The sequence below is a fragment of the Saccopteryx bilineata genome, chromosome 4 (assembly GCF_036850765.1).
Source record: "Saccopteryx bilineata isolate mSacBil1 chromosome 4, mSacBil1_pri_phased_curated, whole genome shotgun sequence".
Lineage (NCBI taxonomy): Eukaryota > Metazoa > Chordata > Mammalia > Chiroptera > Emballonuridae > Saccopteryx > Saccopteryx bilineata.
The window spans coordinates 266,126,009-266,142,693 of NC_089493.1; the positions used below are offsets into that span (position 1 = coordinate 266,126,009).

A 16,685-nucleotide genomic window follows, 5' to 3' on the forward strand; every position below is an offset into this window, starting at 1 on the left:
GTATGTGCAAGGGAAAATCTCCCAGCAGACTGTCCTCTCGTGGGGGAGGACTGGGCAGCAACGGAAGGAGAACAACCGATTGTGAGCGGGCAGACGATGTCGTACTTACAACCGGCCCACAGAACGAACACCCACAGGTACCCCGGAGTGGCTGAGGGACGCGGCGCCTTTAAAACCCGAGTGGGGGCGTGCCTGGCGTGGGGAGGACCCGCCCCTGGGCTTGTCCAGCCGGCGCCCCACCCTGAGGCTTGTAGCGGCGGCCTCGGGAGGCGGTGCCGGCTCTGGCTCCGCGGCCGCTGGAGTGGCAGCGACGGTGGCTGGTCGGCGCCTCCTCTCCCTCAGGCGGCTTTCCTGCGCGCTGCCCAGAGCGCCCAGCCGCGCCCGGACGCACGCGGGCGGCTCGGCGATGGCCCGCGCCCCGCGACGTGGCAGCCGGGCACGGGGGTGTCAGACGGCGCGGCCCGAGTGAGCCGGGGCCGACCTCCCTCCCTTGGCCGGGGCAGCCCGGGATGGCTGTGCCGCTGCTCCGCCGGGCGCTGCTGCTGTGGCAGCTGCTGGCGGCGGGCGGCGCAGCGCTGGAGATCGGCCGCTTCGACCCGGAGCGTGGGCGAGGGCCGCCTCCGTGCCAGGCGGTGGCGATTCCGATGTGCCGCGGCATCGGCTACAACCTGACCCGCATGCCCAATCTGCTGGGCCACACGTCTCAGGGCGAGGCAGCCGCCGAACTGGTCGAGTTTGCGCCGCTCGTGCAGTACGGCTGCCACAGCCACCTGCGCTTCTTCCTGTGCTCGCTCTATGCGCCCATGTGCACCGACCAGGTCTCGACGCCCATCCCCGCCTGCCGGCCCATGTGCGAGCAGGCGCGGTTGCGCTGCGCGCCCATCATGGAGCAGTTCAACTTTGGCTGGCCGGACTCGCTGGACTGCGCCAGGCTGCCCACGCGCAACGACCCCCACGCGCTCTGCATGGAGGCTCCAGAGAACGCCACGGCCGGCCCCGCCGAACCCCACAAGGGCCTGGGCATGCTGCCTGTGGCGCCGCGGCCCGCGCGGCCCCCAGGAGACGCAGCCCCGGGCCCGGGCGGCGGCGGCACCTGCGAGAACCCCGAGAAGTTCCAGTACGTAGAGAAGAGCCGCTCCTGCGCACCGCGCTGCGGACCGGGTGTCGAGGTGTTCTGGTCGCGGCGTGACAAGGACTTCGCGCTTGTCTGGATGGCCGTTTGGTCAGCGCTGTGCTTCTTCTCCACGGCCTTCACTGTACTCACGTTCCTGCTGGAGCCTCATCGCTTCCAGTACCCAGAGCGCCCAATCATCTTCCTCTCCATGTGCTACAACGTCTACTCGCTGGCTTTCCTCATCCGCGCGGTGGCTGGCGCCCAGAGCGTGGCCTGCGACCAGGAGGCTGGTGCGCTCTACGTGATCCAGGAGGGCCTAGAGAACACGGGCTGTACCCTCGTCTTCTTGCTGCTCTACTACTTCGGCATGGCCAGCTCGCTGTGGTGGGTCGTACTGACACTCACCTGGTTCTTGGCAGCAGGCAAGAAATGGGGCCACGAAGCCATTGAGGCCCATGGGAGCTACTTCCACATGGCAGCCTGGGGCCTGCCGGCCCTCAAGACCATCGTTATCCTGACACTGCGCAAGGTGGCCGGGGACGAGCTGACTGGGCTCTGCTACGTGGCCAGCATGGATGCGGCTGCACTCACAGGATTCGTGCTGGTGCCCCTCTCCTGCTACTTAGTGCTGGGCACCAGCTTCCTTCTGACTGGCTTCGTGGCCCTTTTCCACATCCGCAAGATCATGAAGACAGGCGGTACCAACACAGAGAAGCTGGAGAAGCTCATGGTCAAGATCGGAGTTTTCTCCATCCTCTACACGGTGCCGGCCACCTGCGTCATTGTGTGCTACGTGTATGAGCGCCTCAACATGGACTTCTGGCGCCTTCGGGCCACAGAACAGCCGTGTTCCCCAGCCAGCATGCCTGGTGGCCGGAGGGACTGCTCGCTGCAAGGGGGCTCAGTGCCCACTGTGGCTGTCTTTATGCTCAAAATCTTCATGTCGCTGGTGGTGGGCATCACCAGTGGTGTTTGGGTATGGAGCTCCAAGACTTTCCAGACCTGGCAGAGCCTATGCCACCGCAAGATGGCAGCTGGCAGGGCCCGGGCAAAGGCCTGTCGGGCCCCGGGGAGCTATGGCCGTGGCACTCACTGCCACTATAAGGCCCCCACCGTGGTCTTGCACATGACTAAGACGGACCCCTCCCTGGAGAACCCCACACACCTCTAGGTACACACGCCTGGGCGGGGCGGCTGTTGCCCCTTCCTACATGCCCCCCCTCCGGAGGAGACAGCTGACTAGCAGCTGCCCAGCTGTCAAGGTCAGGCAAGTGAGTGCAAGGGGGCCGAGGAGCAGGGCAGCATGACTATCCTTCCACTCTCATATGTGAGGACCCAGTGAGGCTCATTCCCTTATGGCCTAGTGCAGGGGCTGAGCCTGGCTGAGTCCCCACAGTGTCCTGGGGGAGCATGTGGAGAGGGGCAGAAGTGGGCGTGGTCCAGCAGGGAGTTTATTTAATGATGTAATTTATTGTTGAGTTTCTCTGGAAGCTGCGACTGGAATAAACCCCTGTGTGGCACCCCTGAGTCCTCTCTGGGCTGGGGAGAGGTAGGAGGGTGGGGGCTCTGCAGGAGTCTCCCCTCTGAGCAGACCTGGGATGGGTGCTGGGCCTTTCCCCTGTTCTCTGGCTTCCCACCCATCAGGAGAATGTCCCCATGAACAGCTGTGTTTTGCAGGAGTCCCATATTGTGTGTGTGTATTTCCCTTTTTCCTGCCTTTGCTCTTTTTGGCAACTTGTTTGTCTGCCTCTGAGACCGGGGTTCCTGCTTCCCAAAGTGAGACTGGGATGCCTGCTGGGATACTCAGGGAATCCTTGGGATGACACTCCCACTTCTGACCCTGGAGAGTCTAGCCTGTTTGGGGCTGTGGGCAAGTCGTCCTTTTTTCAGACTGTGCTTTCCTCATTTGTTTAGAAAATGGGGGCCTCAGCCTGTCTCAAGGGTTCTCTCAGAGGTTCGGGACCTGCTGCTACTGCCTCCTGTAGCCCAGCCTGCTGTCTCCTCCCTGGGTCCTGAGGCTGGAGTCTATCCTCATTGCCTTAGAAGTGTAACACTTCACTTGTTGGGGACCTTGTCAGTTCATCTCATCCTAACCCCTCATCTCTCTGGGTGGAATACAGATGGGGTTGGACTGGTATATGGGCATCTTGTTAGCAGACATGGGCATAGAGGTGGGAATTGGACCCCTTCCTCCTAAGCAGTTGTGGAAAGATTTGAGGTTCTGGGAGCAGCCGTGAGAAACAGGGTAAGAGCAGGGGCGTATGCATGGATCCCATGGGGCATTTTGCACATTCCTGTGCCGGGGGATGGGAAAAGGTTCACGTGTATCTGTATGCCAGGCCCCAGAGACTCCCATCAGCTTTGGCCACTGTGACTCTAGTGAGGTGAAGGTCTTAGTTACTGTCCCTGGGTGTACATGACACAAAATGGCATTTATTTTCACTGCCAGGAGCCCCTAAGGATCCAGCCTCACATTAGAGCGGAAGTCCAAGGTCAACTGCTTCATTTCAGTGGTAGGGCTCAGCCCCTAAACCCAGCGCCGCTAAAGCCAGAGCTCTTGCCCTGAACCAACCATCCATCTCACAGGACAAGAAAGAAACCCAGACAAAAACCCAACAGGTTGTGTCAGTTTCTTGGAGGAACAGCTCCATCAGGAGTTGAGGGGCTTAGGGCTATCCCTCATCACAAGAAACAGTACTGACCCCTGGGGGAATTTTGCAAGCCTTGTGCCTTTTCTTCTGCTTTTCTTACATGTGGAATGCCCTCCCCATTGAACTCTTTCCCTTCTCACAGAGTACACAGTAGGTCCCCATGCCTTCTTTGACCAACAAAGCCAAGTGATCCTAACACCTTGTAACTCTCTCTATAAAGGTCCATGAGTGATGAGCTTGAGGGTGACAGTTCGAAAGTGGGAAAGGCAGTATCTGCATCAAGCTGGACTTACAGGCTAGGTTTGCAGGGGGGGTAGAGCTGAAACAGCCCCAGGGCAGGGGCAGCTAGAGCAAAAGGCAAGGGAAGAGAAAGGCAAGTGTGTGTGTTTGGGCAGAGGGTGGGAGGGTTGGCATTAAGGTGCCACCAGTTCACCCTATTCTCTGCCAGTCATTGGACAAAGGAGGGATGGTCCTTGACTATGTCCCACTCAGCAGAAACCAAACTGGCTTCCAGAACAACTGGGAGGTTGGGTGGGGATTGAGGGAGACATGCAGTCAGAATGAGTCCCAATGGGGCACTGTCTGCTTTGAGGTTGGGATGGTTTACATGGGCCAGGTCTTGGGAGGGAGGGAGAGTAGACCTTGCCAGCCAAGACTTCTCAGCACTGGAAGATACTAGGAATGTCCCAGATCCTAAAAGGAAGGAAACATTCATTAAATACCTTTTACATTAGTTTTCAGTTTGGTCCTCTCCCCATTTTACAGACAGTGGAAAGTGGAGGACCTGGCTGGCTCAAGATCACAGAGCCAGGTGGTCTGCAGCCTCCAGAACTTTTTGACTTCTACCACACCACTATCACCACCACTACCTCCCTGGGGGACAGCAAGTGTAATCTGGGGTGGTTTTGTCAAGAGAAGCGCCTCCCAAAGCAGGATCCCCCCACTCCAAGAAAAGTAATTACAGAGCCCCCCCAAAATGCCTCAGAAACCACCGCCTTGAGCCCTTAGTTTTCTGAAGTAATGATTCAGACCCATCTTCAAGAATAAAAGTTCTCACACCCATTTGTAGTAGTAACCAAAATTAGGTGGCTACCCCAAGGTCATACCGCCGGGGAAGGAATAGGGAGGAATGGTGTATGAGAAGGTTGGACAGAACAGGATACAGAATGTAGAAGGCCGCGGACCAGTACCGGTCCGTGGGCCATTTTGTACCGGTCTGCAGAGAAAGAATAAGTAACTTACATTATTTATTTATATTTAAGTCTGAACGATGTTTTATTTTTTAAAGATGACCAGATTCCCTCTGTTACATCTGTCTAAGACTCACTCTTGACGCTTGTCTCGGTCATGTGAATACATTTATCCGTCCCACCCTAAAGGCTGGTCCGTGAAAATATTTTCTGACATTAAACCGGTGAGTGGCCCAAAAATGGTTGGGGACCACTGGCCTAAGGAACCTACCTGAAGGACAGGGCTGCAAGCATGTGAGCTGGGAGCATGCTCAGGGGCAGGATAGCTCTCTTCTCCAGAGCCTAGGGCTGATCAAAGCCAATGTGACCTTGGGGCACAATGCTTCTTGCCTTGCAGGGCTGAAAATCCCCAAGTGCTCACTGCAGGCCTGACTCGAAGCCCACATTCAGAAGGCCAGTCAGTGGCAGACCCAGAACTCGGGGCTTAGGTTCCTCCTTAGACTTCTTCCCGTTTTACCGTATGTTGTTCCTGGTTAGATGGTCAGGAAGCAGAAGTTTCCCTTCTCAGTAAATGGGGTCATCTGGTATAGATGGCTCTGTAAAAATCTTTGAATTCCACAGGCAAGCTGTCACCCAGCAGTAACCTACTTGAATCAACCACTCGGACTTACTCCCAGCATTAAAAAATAAATAAATGAAAGTATAAAGAAATCAAGATTGGCTATGTGGTAGAACTGTTGAAGCTGAGTGCATGAGAATTCATATTTTTACTCTGTGTTGTTTGAAATTTTCCTTGAAATTGTTTTAAAATGTCACAAGTTTTCCCCAAATTAACAAAAGGATACATAAATTTCCATAGAGATGCCTTAAAAAATAATTTTCCCTTAACTCTCAGAAATTCAAATGAAATTTGGGGGGGGGGGGGTTTCCAGACAGAGATGTGGCCAGGAGAAACTTGAAAGTCATGCTTTGATACCCAGGGCATCAGAAATGTCTCCTGGAAGCAAGGAAATGAGAAGCTAGATCTAACCTGTGGTTAAAAAGGCTAAGTCAAAGGTCCTACTGATGCTGAGGTTCCAAGAGTCAACGGGAAAAAAAGCACTCAGGACTATGTAACTACCAACTAGCCCCCCCACCCCCCAAGAGCCCAAAGAAAGATTCGCTAAAACTGTGTCTTCTTTATAAACACAAGTACATGTTTATTTGAAATTCCAATTTATTACAAGTTTACCCCTCTGTGGGGCCCTTCCTCCTTAAAGACAATAAAAAACAAACAATTCAGGTGTCACTGAAGTGGGAACACAGGATTCTTACTGTTAACAAGAACAGACTGGCTCTAGGATGATAGGCAGGAAAAGGTGGTGGTGGCTGGATTATAAAATTGCAATGTCAGTGCTAACTCCAAGCCTGTGGGAGAGTGGATGGTAAACTGCCCACCAGCCACTGGAGCAAATCCCCAAAGTCCTTGAACAAAGAGGACAGGGGAGAGACAGGGACCACACCTTGAAGTTTAATACTAAGAGGCTGTATTCTCAAGTTCTATAAATTGCAATCCCCTTGGAATTCTTTTCCCTTAATTTAAATAGGTACTGAAGAACCTAGGTGCTCAGAATTTCCAAATTCAAAATTGATAGAAAAGAAAAGTAAACCCTGTTTTGCATTTTTATCAAAATCTTCCATAAAAGGGAAAGAAGACTACAAAGTTTTGCCTAAATATAACTACCAGCACTAGAATCATTGTGAGAAGGGGCCATCTAGCTTAGTTTCTCCTCCCATCCTTCCTCCCACCTCCCACTGACACTGACTACTGAAAGATTCAGGTTCTCAGGGAGTAGAGTCTAAGGCCAGAAAAGGGAGGAGGGAGATGGAGATGAAAATGAAGGAAGGGGAAACAGCCACAGGGGCAGGAAGAAGGATGCCCCCCTCCTGCACCAGGTCACACTGATTGCTGTGATGAGCCTCCAATCCACTTCTCTGAAGGAGAGAGGATGGGCTGAGGGAAGCGATGGGGCAAAGGAAAGCAAACACATTATCATATAAATTGTACTGTACATGTGCCAAAGCAGGATGACAGAAATATTTTACAAGATGTTCTTTATACAATATCACTGCTAAAACAAGCAACTTTTAATAGCTAGAAAAGTCAATTAAAAATATTAAACATTTCAATTCTTCCTGCTTTTCTTCTGCTCCCCTAAGAGCTTGTCTGGTATGTGGGTGGGCTGGGCTCCAACACCCCTCTGGCCAGATCCATCAAAATAAAGATTATATGCATGATTATAGGCAGGACTCCAGTCTCTAAGTGAAGTGCCTTAGTTTGTTTTGTGTTGTTATTTGTTATTTGCTGTTTTTGTTTTTTTTGAAGGGGTGAGGTGGAGTGAAAGTGGGGACAGAATTGTCACAAAGAAGGGGAAGGGTATTCAGGCATGGCTCCAGGACATGTCCCTTGACTCTGCCAGAATCAACTCAAAAGAGCACAACTCTTTCATGATGCTGGTGCTATCTGTATGGCACTCACTGATACCATCACCTGAGCGGGAGAGGGAGAGGAAGAGACATAGTATGGGCTTAAAGAAACAAGGCGTATATAAATATAGATTTTTAAAAAATCAATACCACCTCCCTAACTGGCCTGATTATACTTGATCCTTCTATGTAATACAGTAATCCCCCTCCCCCCCAGACCAGAGGGCTTGGCACTATTGTGCTGGCCAAAGTGGAAGGGACCTTAGGAGAGAAAGGAAAAGGACTTTTCCCAAAGGTCCATACCCTTGGGCTCTTCCTGGAAACTCTCAGAAAGGGAGGCTTAAGACCATCCTATCACCCATATTTCTAGGCTGAGACCACCAACCCATTATTAGGTTCTCCAAAGAGCTCTGCTTGACTAAGGCCCTATGGAGAGTATTAGAAAAACAGCACAGGCTTGAGACAACAGGCATTTCTGCAATCCCTGTGATGTCCTTCCTTCCACGTTCTTCTTTTTCCTCTCTCACCTCCCTCCTACCCTTCCCTTACTCTCCTCTCATTTCCCCAGCCTCAGCTCCCTCTCCCTTACCAGGGCCCTGCCTCTCTATTTCTTTTGTCTTCGTCCCCTGGACTGTCCAATGGTCTCTGGCTCACTGTCCCCTTCCTCTTCAGCAAGCCGATCAGAAAACTTCTTGCGTTTCCTACGGACATATGGGTGTCCAGGAAGGTGTTTATGCAACAGAGCCACCAGACACTGTTCTGTCTTCACCATGCAGTTCAGCACATGGCTGCCCCGGCAGTTGTAAAGCTCAGCATTGGTAAACACTTGCTTTATGTCAGTAAGAAACTCCTGCACAGAGCGATAGCTCCCACAGGAACATTTGTTCTGCATTGTCTGGAAGTCCATGGGGTGGGTGATCACATCATAGTAGTCCTCAGCCTCATCTCTGGTCACAGGCTCCCTATGGAGAAGAACCAAATGGATATATAGCACAGCCTTGAATACAACTGACAAGCTTTGTTATTAAACCATCAGCCACAGAAGTCACCCACCCCTACTGAGATCAGCCAACTGGCAGGCACAGAGAAGGTGTGTCTACCCTGTACTAGGAGCTGACCCCGCCGGACTGGAACACTAATCCCCTGCCACTGACACATGTCTTGAAAGGAAGGGATCAGGTTAGTTCCTAGGGGTTCAAATGAGCATTCCTTCAGCCAGCTGCTAGGCGGATCCTACTCCCCTGTGCTTGAAAACAAAAAGCGCCCTGGCCGGTTGGCTCAGTGGTAGAGCGTCGGCCTGGCGTGCAGGAGTCCCAGGTTCGATTCCCGGCCAGGGCACACAGGAGAAGCGCCCATCTGCTTCTCCACCTTTCCCCCTCTCCTTCCTCTCTGTCTCTCTCTTCCCCTCCTGCAGCAAGGCTCCACTGGAGCAAAGATGGCCTGGGCGCTGGGGATGTCTCCTTGGCCTCTGCCCCAGGCGCTAGAGTGGCTCTGGTCACGACAGAGCGACGCCCCGGAGGGGCAGAGCATCGCCCCCTGGTGGGCACAACGTCGCCTCCTGGTGGGCATGCCGGGTGGATCCCGGTCGGGCGCATGCGGGAGTCTGTCTGACTGTCTCTCCCCGTTTCCAGCTTCAGAAAAATACAAAACAAAACAAAAAAAAGAAAAGAAAACAAAAAGTGCACCTGAAGGGCCAGCTGAAGCGGTACTTCACAATCTTGCTGAGGATCTCTCCACACTTCTGAAGTTCCAGGCTTTGCCTCCGGGAACTCCGCTTGGTCTGAAGCACCTGGTGCCAAAGGATGAAGACATGTTATTACAGGTCCAAGAGAAGAAGAGTAGACAAAACAGAAAATGCATACATCTGCTTTAAAAAGAGAAAAAAAGAGTTCAACAACATTCTTGGCACAGACATAGTCAAAATCATCTGACATTCAAGTCAGAAAGCCCTCTGAGCCAGGTGATAGGCACCTTCCCATCAGCCACTTGCCTCTTCCCTGGTAGATGTTGATCAACAGTTGCCATATTATAGCAGTCCTGCTGGAGGTCACCCAGAAAGGGCCACTGTCTATAGGACGCTAACCCACTGAGAGCAGATGGACCTGGGATTATGGTAACACAGTGGATGGGTATAGGCAAGCAAATGCAGAAAGCCAGATGGGTTATGGGGACCGCTGGCAGACAACTGTGTGGGGGTAGGAAGTCTAAGGGAAGAAAAGCAAGAGCATACAATTCCTTTCCTATGCTCTCCTGCTGTAGGTATGTGGGAGCTAAGTGACTAGGAGAAAAGAGATAGGGCCTCCCTTCCAGGTTGCCAATAACAGGATTTAACTCAAAGCAGAAGGAACCAGTTGAAGGGGTTAGGGCTAGTTATGCCCAAGCGCACCCAACTCCAATTTGATCTGGCAGAATAAGCAAGTTTTCAAGGGCCTCTTTTTATTCTTAAATCTCAAGTGAACTCTAAAGCAAAACCACTAAAATCATATTGGTTGAGGAGCAGAGGGGAGAGTAATGTCCCTCCCATAACAACTGTCAGCAAAAGACCCAAGAGTAAGTGAGGCTCCAACATTGCTGACATTCCCACAATGGAGAACCAGCCCCTCTTAGCCACTGGAGACACATGGATACTATTTTAAAATCCTTAACAAGTCACAGGCTGCCTGCTAACTAAAGGAGACAATGTTTGCAGGCTACAGCAGGGGAATGCCAGGCATAGCTGTTCCTGGAGGGACTGCTGCCTCTGTGCGCCTATAGGCCTACCCATCAGCCACTAAAGTCAGGGAGGAGGGAGGAGGGGGGAGGCTCCCACCTGTTGCCTGATAAATTCCTAATGCTGGTGTGGGGAATAAAAAGCAGAAACATTGGAGGCAGGATGATAAATAATTCTTACCAGCTCATCAACCTCAGTGTCATCCACAGGTGGTGCCTTTGACCGAGACCTCCTGGTGGTAGGATGTGGCTTCTTAGCTGGTCGGCCTGGCCTCGCCACAGGGGAGATGACACCCTGCTTGCCCCGGAGTGTCTTTCGAGGTCTTACTGAAACAAAAAATACAGATTGAGACAACTAAAGATGAAGGGAACATATTATGGAACAGGGAAGTAATCTGGACAAAGCAATGGATTCCCTGGGTTAGAGGGTGCTCTTTGCTATATATCTATTGCCCTACCTAACAGGATATTTTAAAGGTAGCAGTAATAGATGAAGAATGGATACCTTTCATCGACTGCCAAGACCTTTTAAGAGCCTCTTCAGAAGGTCAGTTCTTTTAGTGTTTCTATCCTCTAGCCCCACCCTATTTAGTTACTCCTGGGAATGAAGCCCTTGAAGGAGTCAACTGTAAACTGACTCACTCAGGAGAGGTCATACGCTACAGGTCTACCTGAAATTTCTACAGCCCACACTCAGCCTGAAAGAGTGTAACATATTTACATGTGAGATGAAATTTGACTACAAAAGAGATCCTGTTTTATAATTCTCTGAGTTATCCTGAACTCACCATCACAACCTTCTCAGAGAAAAGCTGATATTTATGTGAAGCACTTACACAAAAATCTTCCTCGGCCCTGGCCGGTTGGCTCAGTGGTAGAGTGTTGGCCTGGCGTGCAGGAGTCCCGGGTTCGATTCCCTGCCAGGGCACACAGGGGAGGCGCCTGTCTGCTTCTCCACCCCTCCTCCTCTCCTTCCTCTCTGTCTCTCTCTTCCCCTTCCGCAGCCGAGGCTCCATTGGAGCAAAGATGGCCCGGGCGCTGAGGATGGCTCTGTGGCCTCTGCCTCAGGTGCTAGAATGGCTCTGGATGCAACAGAGCGATGCCCCAGAGGGGCAAAGCATCACCCCCTGGTGGGCATGCCGGGTGGATCCTGGTTGGGCGCATAAGGGAGTCTGTCTGATTGCCTCCCCGTTTCCAGCTTCGGAAAAATGAAAAAAAAAAAATCTTCCTCACTAAATACAATTTAGGGCTAGCCTCAGTCCTATTTTCTTGCATTTCTGAAAACCACACACAGTTGACCAGGCCACTTTCATAAGAACTCTGCCAGAACGCCCAAAGAGAGAATAAAGAATACAAAGGCAGGGCCTGACATGTGGTGGCACAGCAGGATAAAGCGTCAACTAGGAACACTGAGATCACTGGTTCGAAACTCTGGGCTTGCCTGGTCAAGGCACATATGGGGAGTTGATGCTTCCTGCTCCTCCCTTTCTCTCTCTCTCTCTCTCTCTTTACTCTCTGAAAATTGAATAAATAGTCTTAAAAAAAAAAATACAAAGACACCCAAGACTACTTGTGTCTCAGGTTTACAACAGGTGCTCAATGCCACACAAAAAAACATTCCTCAGTATCTCCTCTGGGAGCAATACTCCACAAGGATTTGCTCAAAGTTTCTCCACAAAACAACTATTCTCTGGAAAGTGGGAGGTAACATTTGGACAGAGAAGGGGTATACAGAGTCAGTCATACAACAAATAAACAATATTTTATATTCTACTTCTGGACCATGATAACCCTTCAAGGGCTATTTCAGGGTCTCAAGCTCAAGACCAGGGTAGGAATAGAGTAAGAAGCTGATGCCAAGGATAAAACTTGGGATGCCATGGATAGCCACCAACCCAAAGACTTAAGCTGAATTAGGAAACCACATCTTTGGTGACCTAAAAGGCAGAGTAGATAAAAAAATAAAATACTAAATACTTCCCGGCTCTAGCTAGTGAACTCAGTCTGTAAGCGCATCATCTTCAAACAACAAGGTTGTAGGTTCGATCCCTGGTCCAGGCACATACGGGAAACAACCAACAAATGTATAACTTAGCAAAACAAGAAATAAAAGCCTCCTTTTCTCTCTCTCTCTCTCTCCTTCCCTTTCCCTGTCTCCCTGGAATCAATCGAGAAGAGAAGAGAAGAGAAGAGAAGAGAAGAGAAGAGAAGAGAAGAGAAGAGAAGAGAAGAGAAAGCCTGACCAGGCGGTGGCACAGTGCATACAGTTGACCTGAGACTCTGAAGACTCAGGTTCAAAACCCCAAGGTCGCAAGCTTGAGCATGGGCTTGCTGGCTTAAGCGTGGGATCATAGGCATGACCCCATGGTCGCTGGCTTGAAGCCCAAAGGTCGCAGGCTTCAGCAAATGGTCGCTGGCTTGGCTGGAGCCCCCTGGTCAAGGCACTTATGAGAAGCATACAATGGACAACTTAACTGCCGCAACTATGAGTTGATGCTTCTCATCTCTCTCCCCTCTCTCTTGACAAAGAGAAAGACAAAAAAAAAAAAAAAAAAGAGAGAGAGAGCAAGAAGGGGGGAGGAGGAAGGGAGGGAGGGAATACTTCCTATATCCTTTTGGCAGACAAATCTTTTGAAACCTGGAGAGGAAACAATTCCTTGGAAAGACAGCAACAACTCAGAAGTGGAAAGCAATCATAGTTTGAAAATAAACAAAATCAGTACACTGCTATATTCAGAATCTGTTCCCAGGCAAACGAGCATCTGAATCACAACTCTCAATCAGTAGATGCCAGTCTCTTTGTAATACAGGGTTAATGGACTGCTTGTTTCACCCTGGATACCTGGAAAATCATGCCTGGCAAACAAACAAAGGGAGCCCCAGGAGGAATGGGTGAAATCAAGGTGTCCCAAATTAAAGGCCTGAAGGATTGGGTAGATGGGAGCAAGGGTGTAAGTCCAAAACCCTCAGGTTTGGCAGCACTACTGCAATAAGAGACTGCTCAAACATCCTCTTTCTCCTTATGCCAAGTCTGATCCTTTAGGATGCTATGATCTTGGGAATTGTACCATCTCTTCAAGAGCTCGTCATAATTTTGACCTGTGGTATCTACGAAACTACAAAGAAGGGTGTGCTTTGGTAAGAGGGAGACTGTTAAAAGGGTAAAATGCAGAACTTAAGTTTACCATGAAAATAACAAGACTCTCAAAGATTCACAAAAAATAAACATGAGAGAATACGAGTCAACAAAGTGAGCGTATTTGATGAGGCCTTTTCTCCCCTTCTACTGGCACCTAGTGTGAAACAGATCTGAACCTAACACAGCTTTACGCCTAAACAATGGAAAAACAGCCTTCCTTTTTCAAACAGGCAAAGCGATAGCCCTGCACACTATAGGAAGAGAAAACCACTGTAACCAGAGGAAAAAAATAACTTCTTTGAAAGCAAAACTGCACCAGAGGCAAAAGAACTATTAGGAGATGGCAATGGGACTAGACCTTCTTAACCCATTGTCTCCAGACACTGAGGGCTTCAGAGAGAGAAGACTTGTCATAAACTTTGGGACTTTGAATTCTGTTAAATCTTAGATCAAGTGAATCTGCCATAAATTGATGTTCTTGTGACCAAGCTACCCAACCTAACAGAAAGGTGGTTAAATGTCATCTTGAAAACTCATTTAAAACCATGGCAGTGAAGTCATCCCAACAACCAGAGCATGTGAGAAAAGATAGCACAATGGCAACACTGACTATTTTTATATTGCCAGCCAACCCAGCCTTTCCCAGTCAGCTTACAGACTGTGAGGTTAACTACGAAGACAAACTGAATACTTACATCGCAAACCAGCCACTTCATAATCTTCTTCTTCCTCCTCCTCATCCTCCTCTTCTTCCTCTTCATCACTCTCATCATCTTCACTGTCCTCAGAGGCAGACTCTTCAGTATAATTCCTGTGAAGGGAAAAAGCATATAGGAAACATGGCTCTAGGTCAAAGTGCTCCTAGGGGGATAAAGTCCCATAGGATCCCAGCAACTTTTTCCTCTTCACACAGTGGACAGATTTGATGATGAAGGGAAGGAAACTGAATCTAGGCCAGAACACAGGAAACAGAATGAAAACCTAAGCTTCAACAGCATGCCTCTTCCACCAGGCCCTAATTACTTTGGATAAGACACCAATGACAACAAAAACCAAGGCCAAAAATGCAAACCCATCCCTCTCTACACAAAACAATACAAAACTCTATTCCTTTTATCTCACAAAAACAGTCAGATAATGTAACATTTAAGGTATTAAAATGTGTCCCCAACTCTGAGTTGGACTGAAAAAATAAAAGCCCAGACAGGTGTTACTCCACCTTGATGGCCCCCTTCCAGGAGCTGAAACAGCTTGCAGATGACCATAACATCAAAGCAATGGTAATCCCAGCTCAGAACAGCTGGTCCAAAGCCTCACCATTTCAGAATAGCTTGCTTCATCTCTCTAAGTGTAGCTGGAATGGAGTGAGAAATAACCAAGTAATACTTGTTAGGTGGGGTCACGATCAAACAGCTCTGCCCTTTCAAAGACAGACCAAACCAGAGTGCATATAAGCTGCCCTTTTACAACCTCAAATTTCAATGTGGAAAACAACTGTATTAACTTGGCAAATATTAGGCACCTCCTTTTTTACAAAGCTCTGTGTTTGGCCTTATTGGGATTAGGGTGAAGAACAAAGCAACACTTCTACTTTTAGGGCAGTAACAATCCCATTGGAAGATAGTCATGTATAAAATGAATCATAAAAGCAAAATACACCAAAATGCTGCTTTAGAGATCGAACACCCAGCTGGAACACAGAAAAGGAATATTAATTCTAAGGATGTAAGGTTCAAAAGAGCGCCAAATCGTCGGTAGTTTACCCAGTAAAACAAGGGAGTTCTGGGAAGAAAGAATATTATCAGCTGGGAAGAAAATCTAAGAGGCAAGGATGCACAATGAATAGTCTGTAACAAGCACACAAATATGAGAAGAAGGGTTCATAAAAACATATGCCAGTATTATACAATAAAAGATTCTCAAAAGACAGACTAGGGATTTTGGACTTTATTAAAGAGGAAGTGGAAAGACTGATGTTTTTGAATAGGAAAGTGATAAAAGCAGACCTTTTGCCTTTTGTAAACCATTCTGGTATCACTACAAAAGCTGAAAGGATTAGTGAGTGAAAGATATGACTTAAGGAATTGAGAAGCCACTGAAGGAGCCCAGGTGAGAGCTGTAGGAGAGCCAATGACAACAGGGACCTTGGAGCATGGACAGCAGACTGACTCCTAAGACATCTGAACACTGACTTAATTAACATCTGGCAAATGAAAGACAAAGGAGAGACAGATGTCCAAGTTGACACCCAAATTCTAATCATGATAAAAAATTTAATAGGTCTGGGTAAGGAAAGTAATGAGTTTCAGGATTTGGTGGTTGCAAATGTAATCACCAATGAAGTGGGCAGGCCCTGGCCGATTGGCTCAGCAGATAGAGTATTCACCTGGCATATGGACATCCTGGGTTCAATTCTCAGTTAGGGCACACAAGAAAAGTGACCATCTATTTCTCCCACCTAATCCTTTCTCTCCCTCTTCCCCTCCTGCAGCCAGAGGCTCGATTATTTCAGCATAGCCCCAGGCACTGAAGATAGCTCAGTTGGTCTGAGTATCTACCCTAGATAGGGTTGCCAAGTGGATGCCAGTAGGGGCACTTGCAGGAATCTGTATCACTCTCTCCCGTTCTCCTTTAAAAAAAAACAAAAACAGCTAAAGTGGAAGCAAGGGGCAGAGGGAAATACCTTGTTATTTTAGAAGGTATGGTCAGGAAGATCGAGAACAAAGCTGGCAGTAGAAACGAAATGTCAACAGTAAGCTAAAACTAAATCAAACCCTTTCAGTCCTATTATATAATACTGTAAATGATCAGGTTCTATACCTACTAGATGAACTTAAAGTTCCTTAGAATCATTCAGTTTGAATAAATGAAGCTTAATTATAACAGCTATTTATTCATTTATTTGTTTTTAAAAAATAAGAATTCTCACCTGCCACGGGAGTTGCGCCTGGCAGTAGCAGGCTGGCAAGCTGGGCACTGCCACTCACCATCTGGTACTTCATAGAGGGCCGGCCTCAGACAAAACAGGTGGAAGGCTTTATTACACTCATCACACAAGATCAGTTTGTCATCCTCACCTGCAATGAGATAAACTTGTATAGCATTGTTGGGAACATGGCAACAGTCAAGGAGTTGTAAGAAAGAGCCACTCACCCTCAATTAAAACCATGGAAGAACAAACATTCTAGTGTAGTGCTACCCTGTATTTTTAAAAATGCAGTCATTTAAAAAAAAAAAAAAAAAGCACAAATTAGTCTGCAAGTGGCCTTCCCTGGTCAGTGGCTTAGTGGATAAGAGCATTAGCCCAGCATATGGATGTCCCAGGTTCAATTCCAACTGTCTGCTTCTCCCCATCCCTCTCCCCCTTCTCTCCCTCTTCCCTTCCTGCAGCCAGATTGGTTGAAGCAACAGCCCCA

The 16,685-nt window shown here is 49.1% G+C and overlaps 2 protein-coding genes across 3 annotated transcripts in view; one reads left to right on the plus strand and one right to left on the minus strand.

The window, feature by feature from the left end:
* The first annotated feature begins 283 nt into the window (after positions 1-283).
* FZD9 (frizzled class receptor 9) lies at positions 284-4,353 on the plus strand. Its single transcript, XM_066274531.1, has one exon. The coding sequence runs from the start codon at positions 510-512 to the stop codon at positions 2,283-2,285; it is 1,776 nt and encodes a 591-aa protein (XP_066130628.1). The 5' UTR covers positions 284-509; the 3' UTR covers positions 2,286-4,353.
* Positions 4,354-6,128: 1,775 nt separating this feature from the next.
* BAZ1B (bromodomain adjacent to zinc finger domain 1B) overlaps positions 6,129-16,685 on the minus strand; it is a 101,562-nt gene continuing 91,005 nt past the window's right edge. The window contains exons 15-19 of one of the 2 annotated variants that reach the window (XM_066274555.1): positions 16,199-16,346; positions 13,965-14,080; positions 10,312-10,457; positions 9,107-9,210; positions 6,129-8,383 (exon numbers count right to left, since the gene is read on the minus strand). In XM_066274555.1, coding sequence (XP_066130652.1) covers positions 8,026-8,383; positions 9,107-9,210; positions 10,312-10,457; positions 13,965-14,080; positions 16,199-16,346 — 872 coding nt within the window. In that variant the 3' untranslated portion in view covers positions 6,129-8,025. The remainder of the gene's footprint in view (positions 8,384-9,106; positions 9,211-10,311; positions 10,458-13,964; positions 14,081-16,198; positions 16,347-16,685) is intronic. The other variant, XM_066274556.1, reaches the window with a different exon arrangement.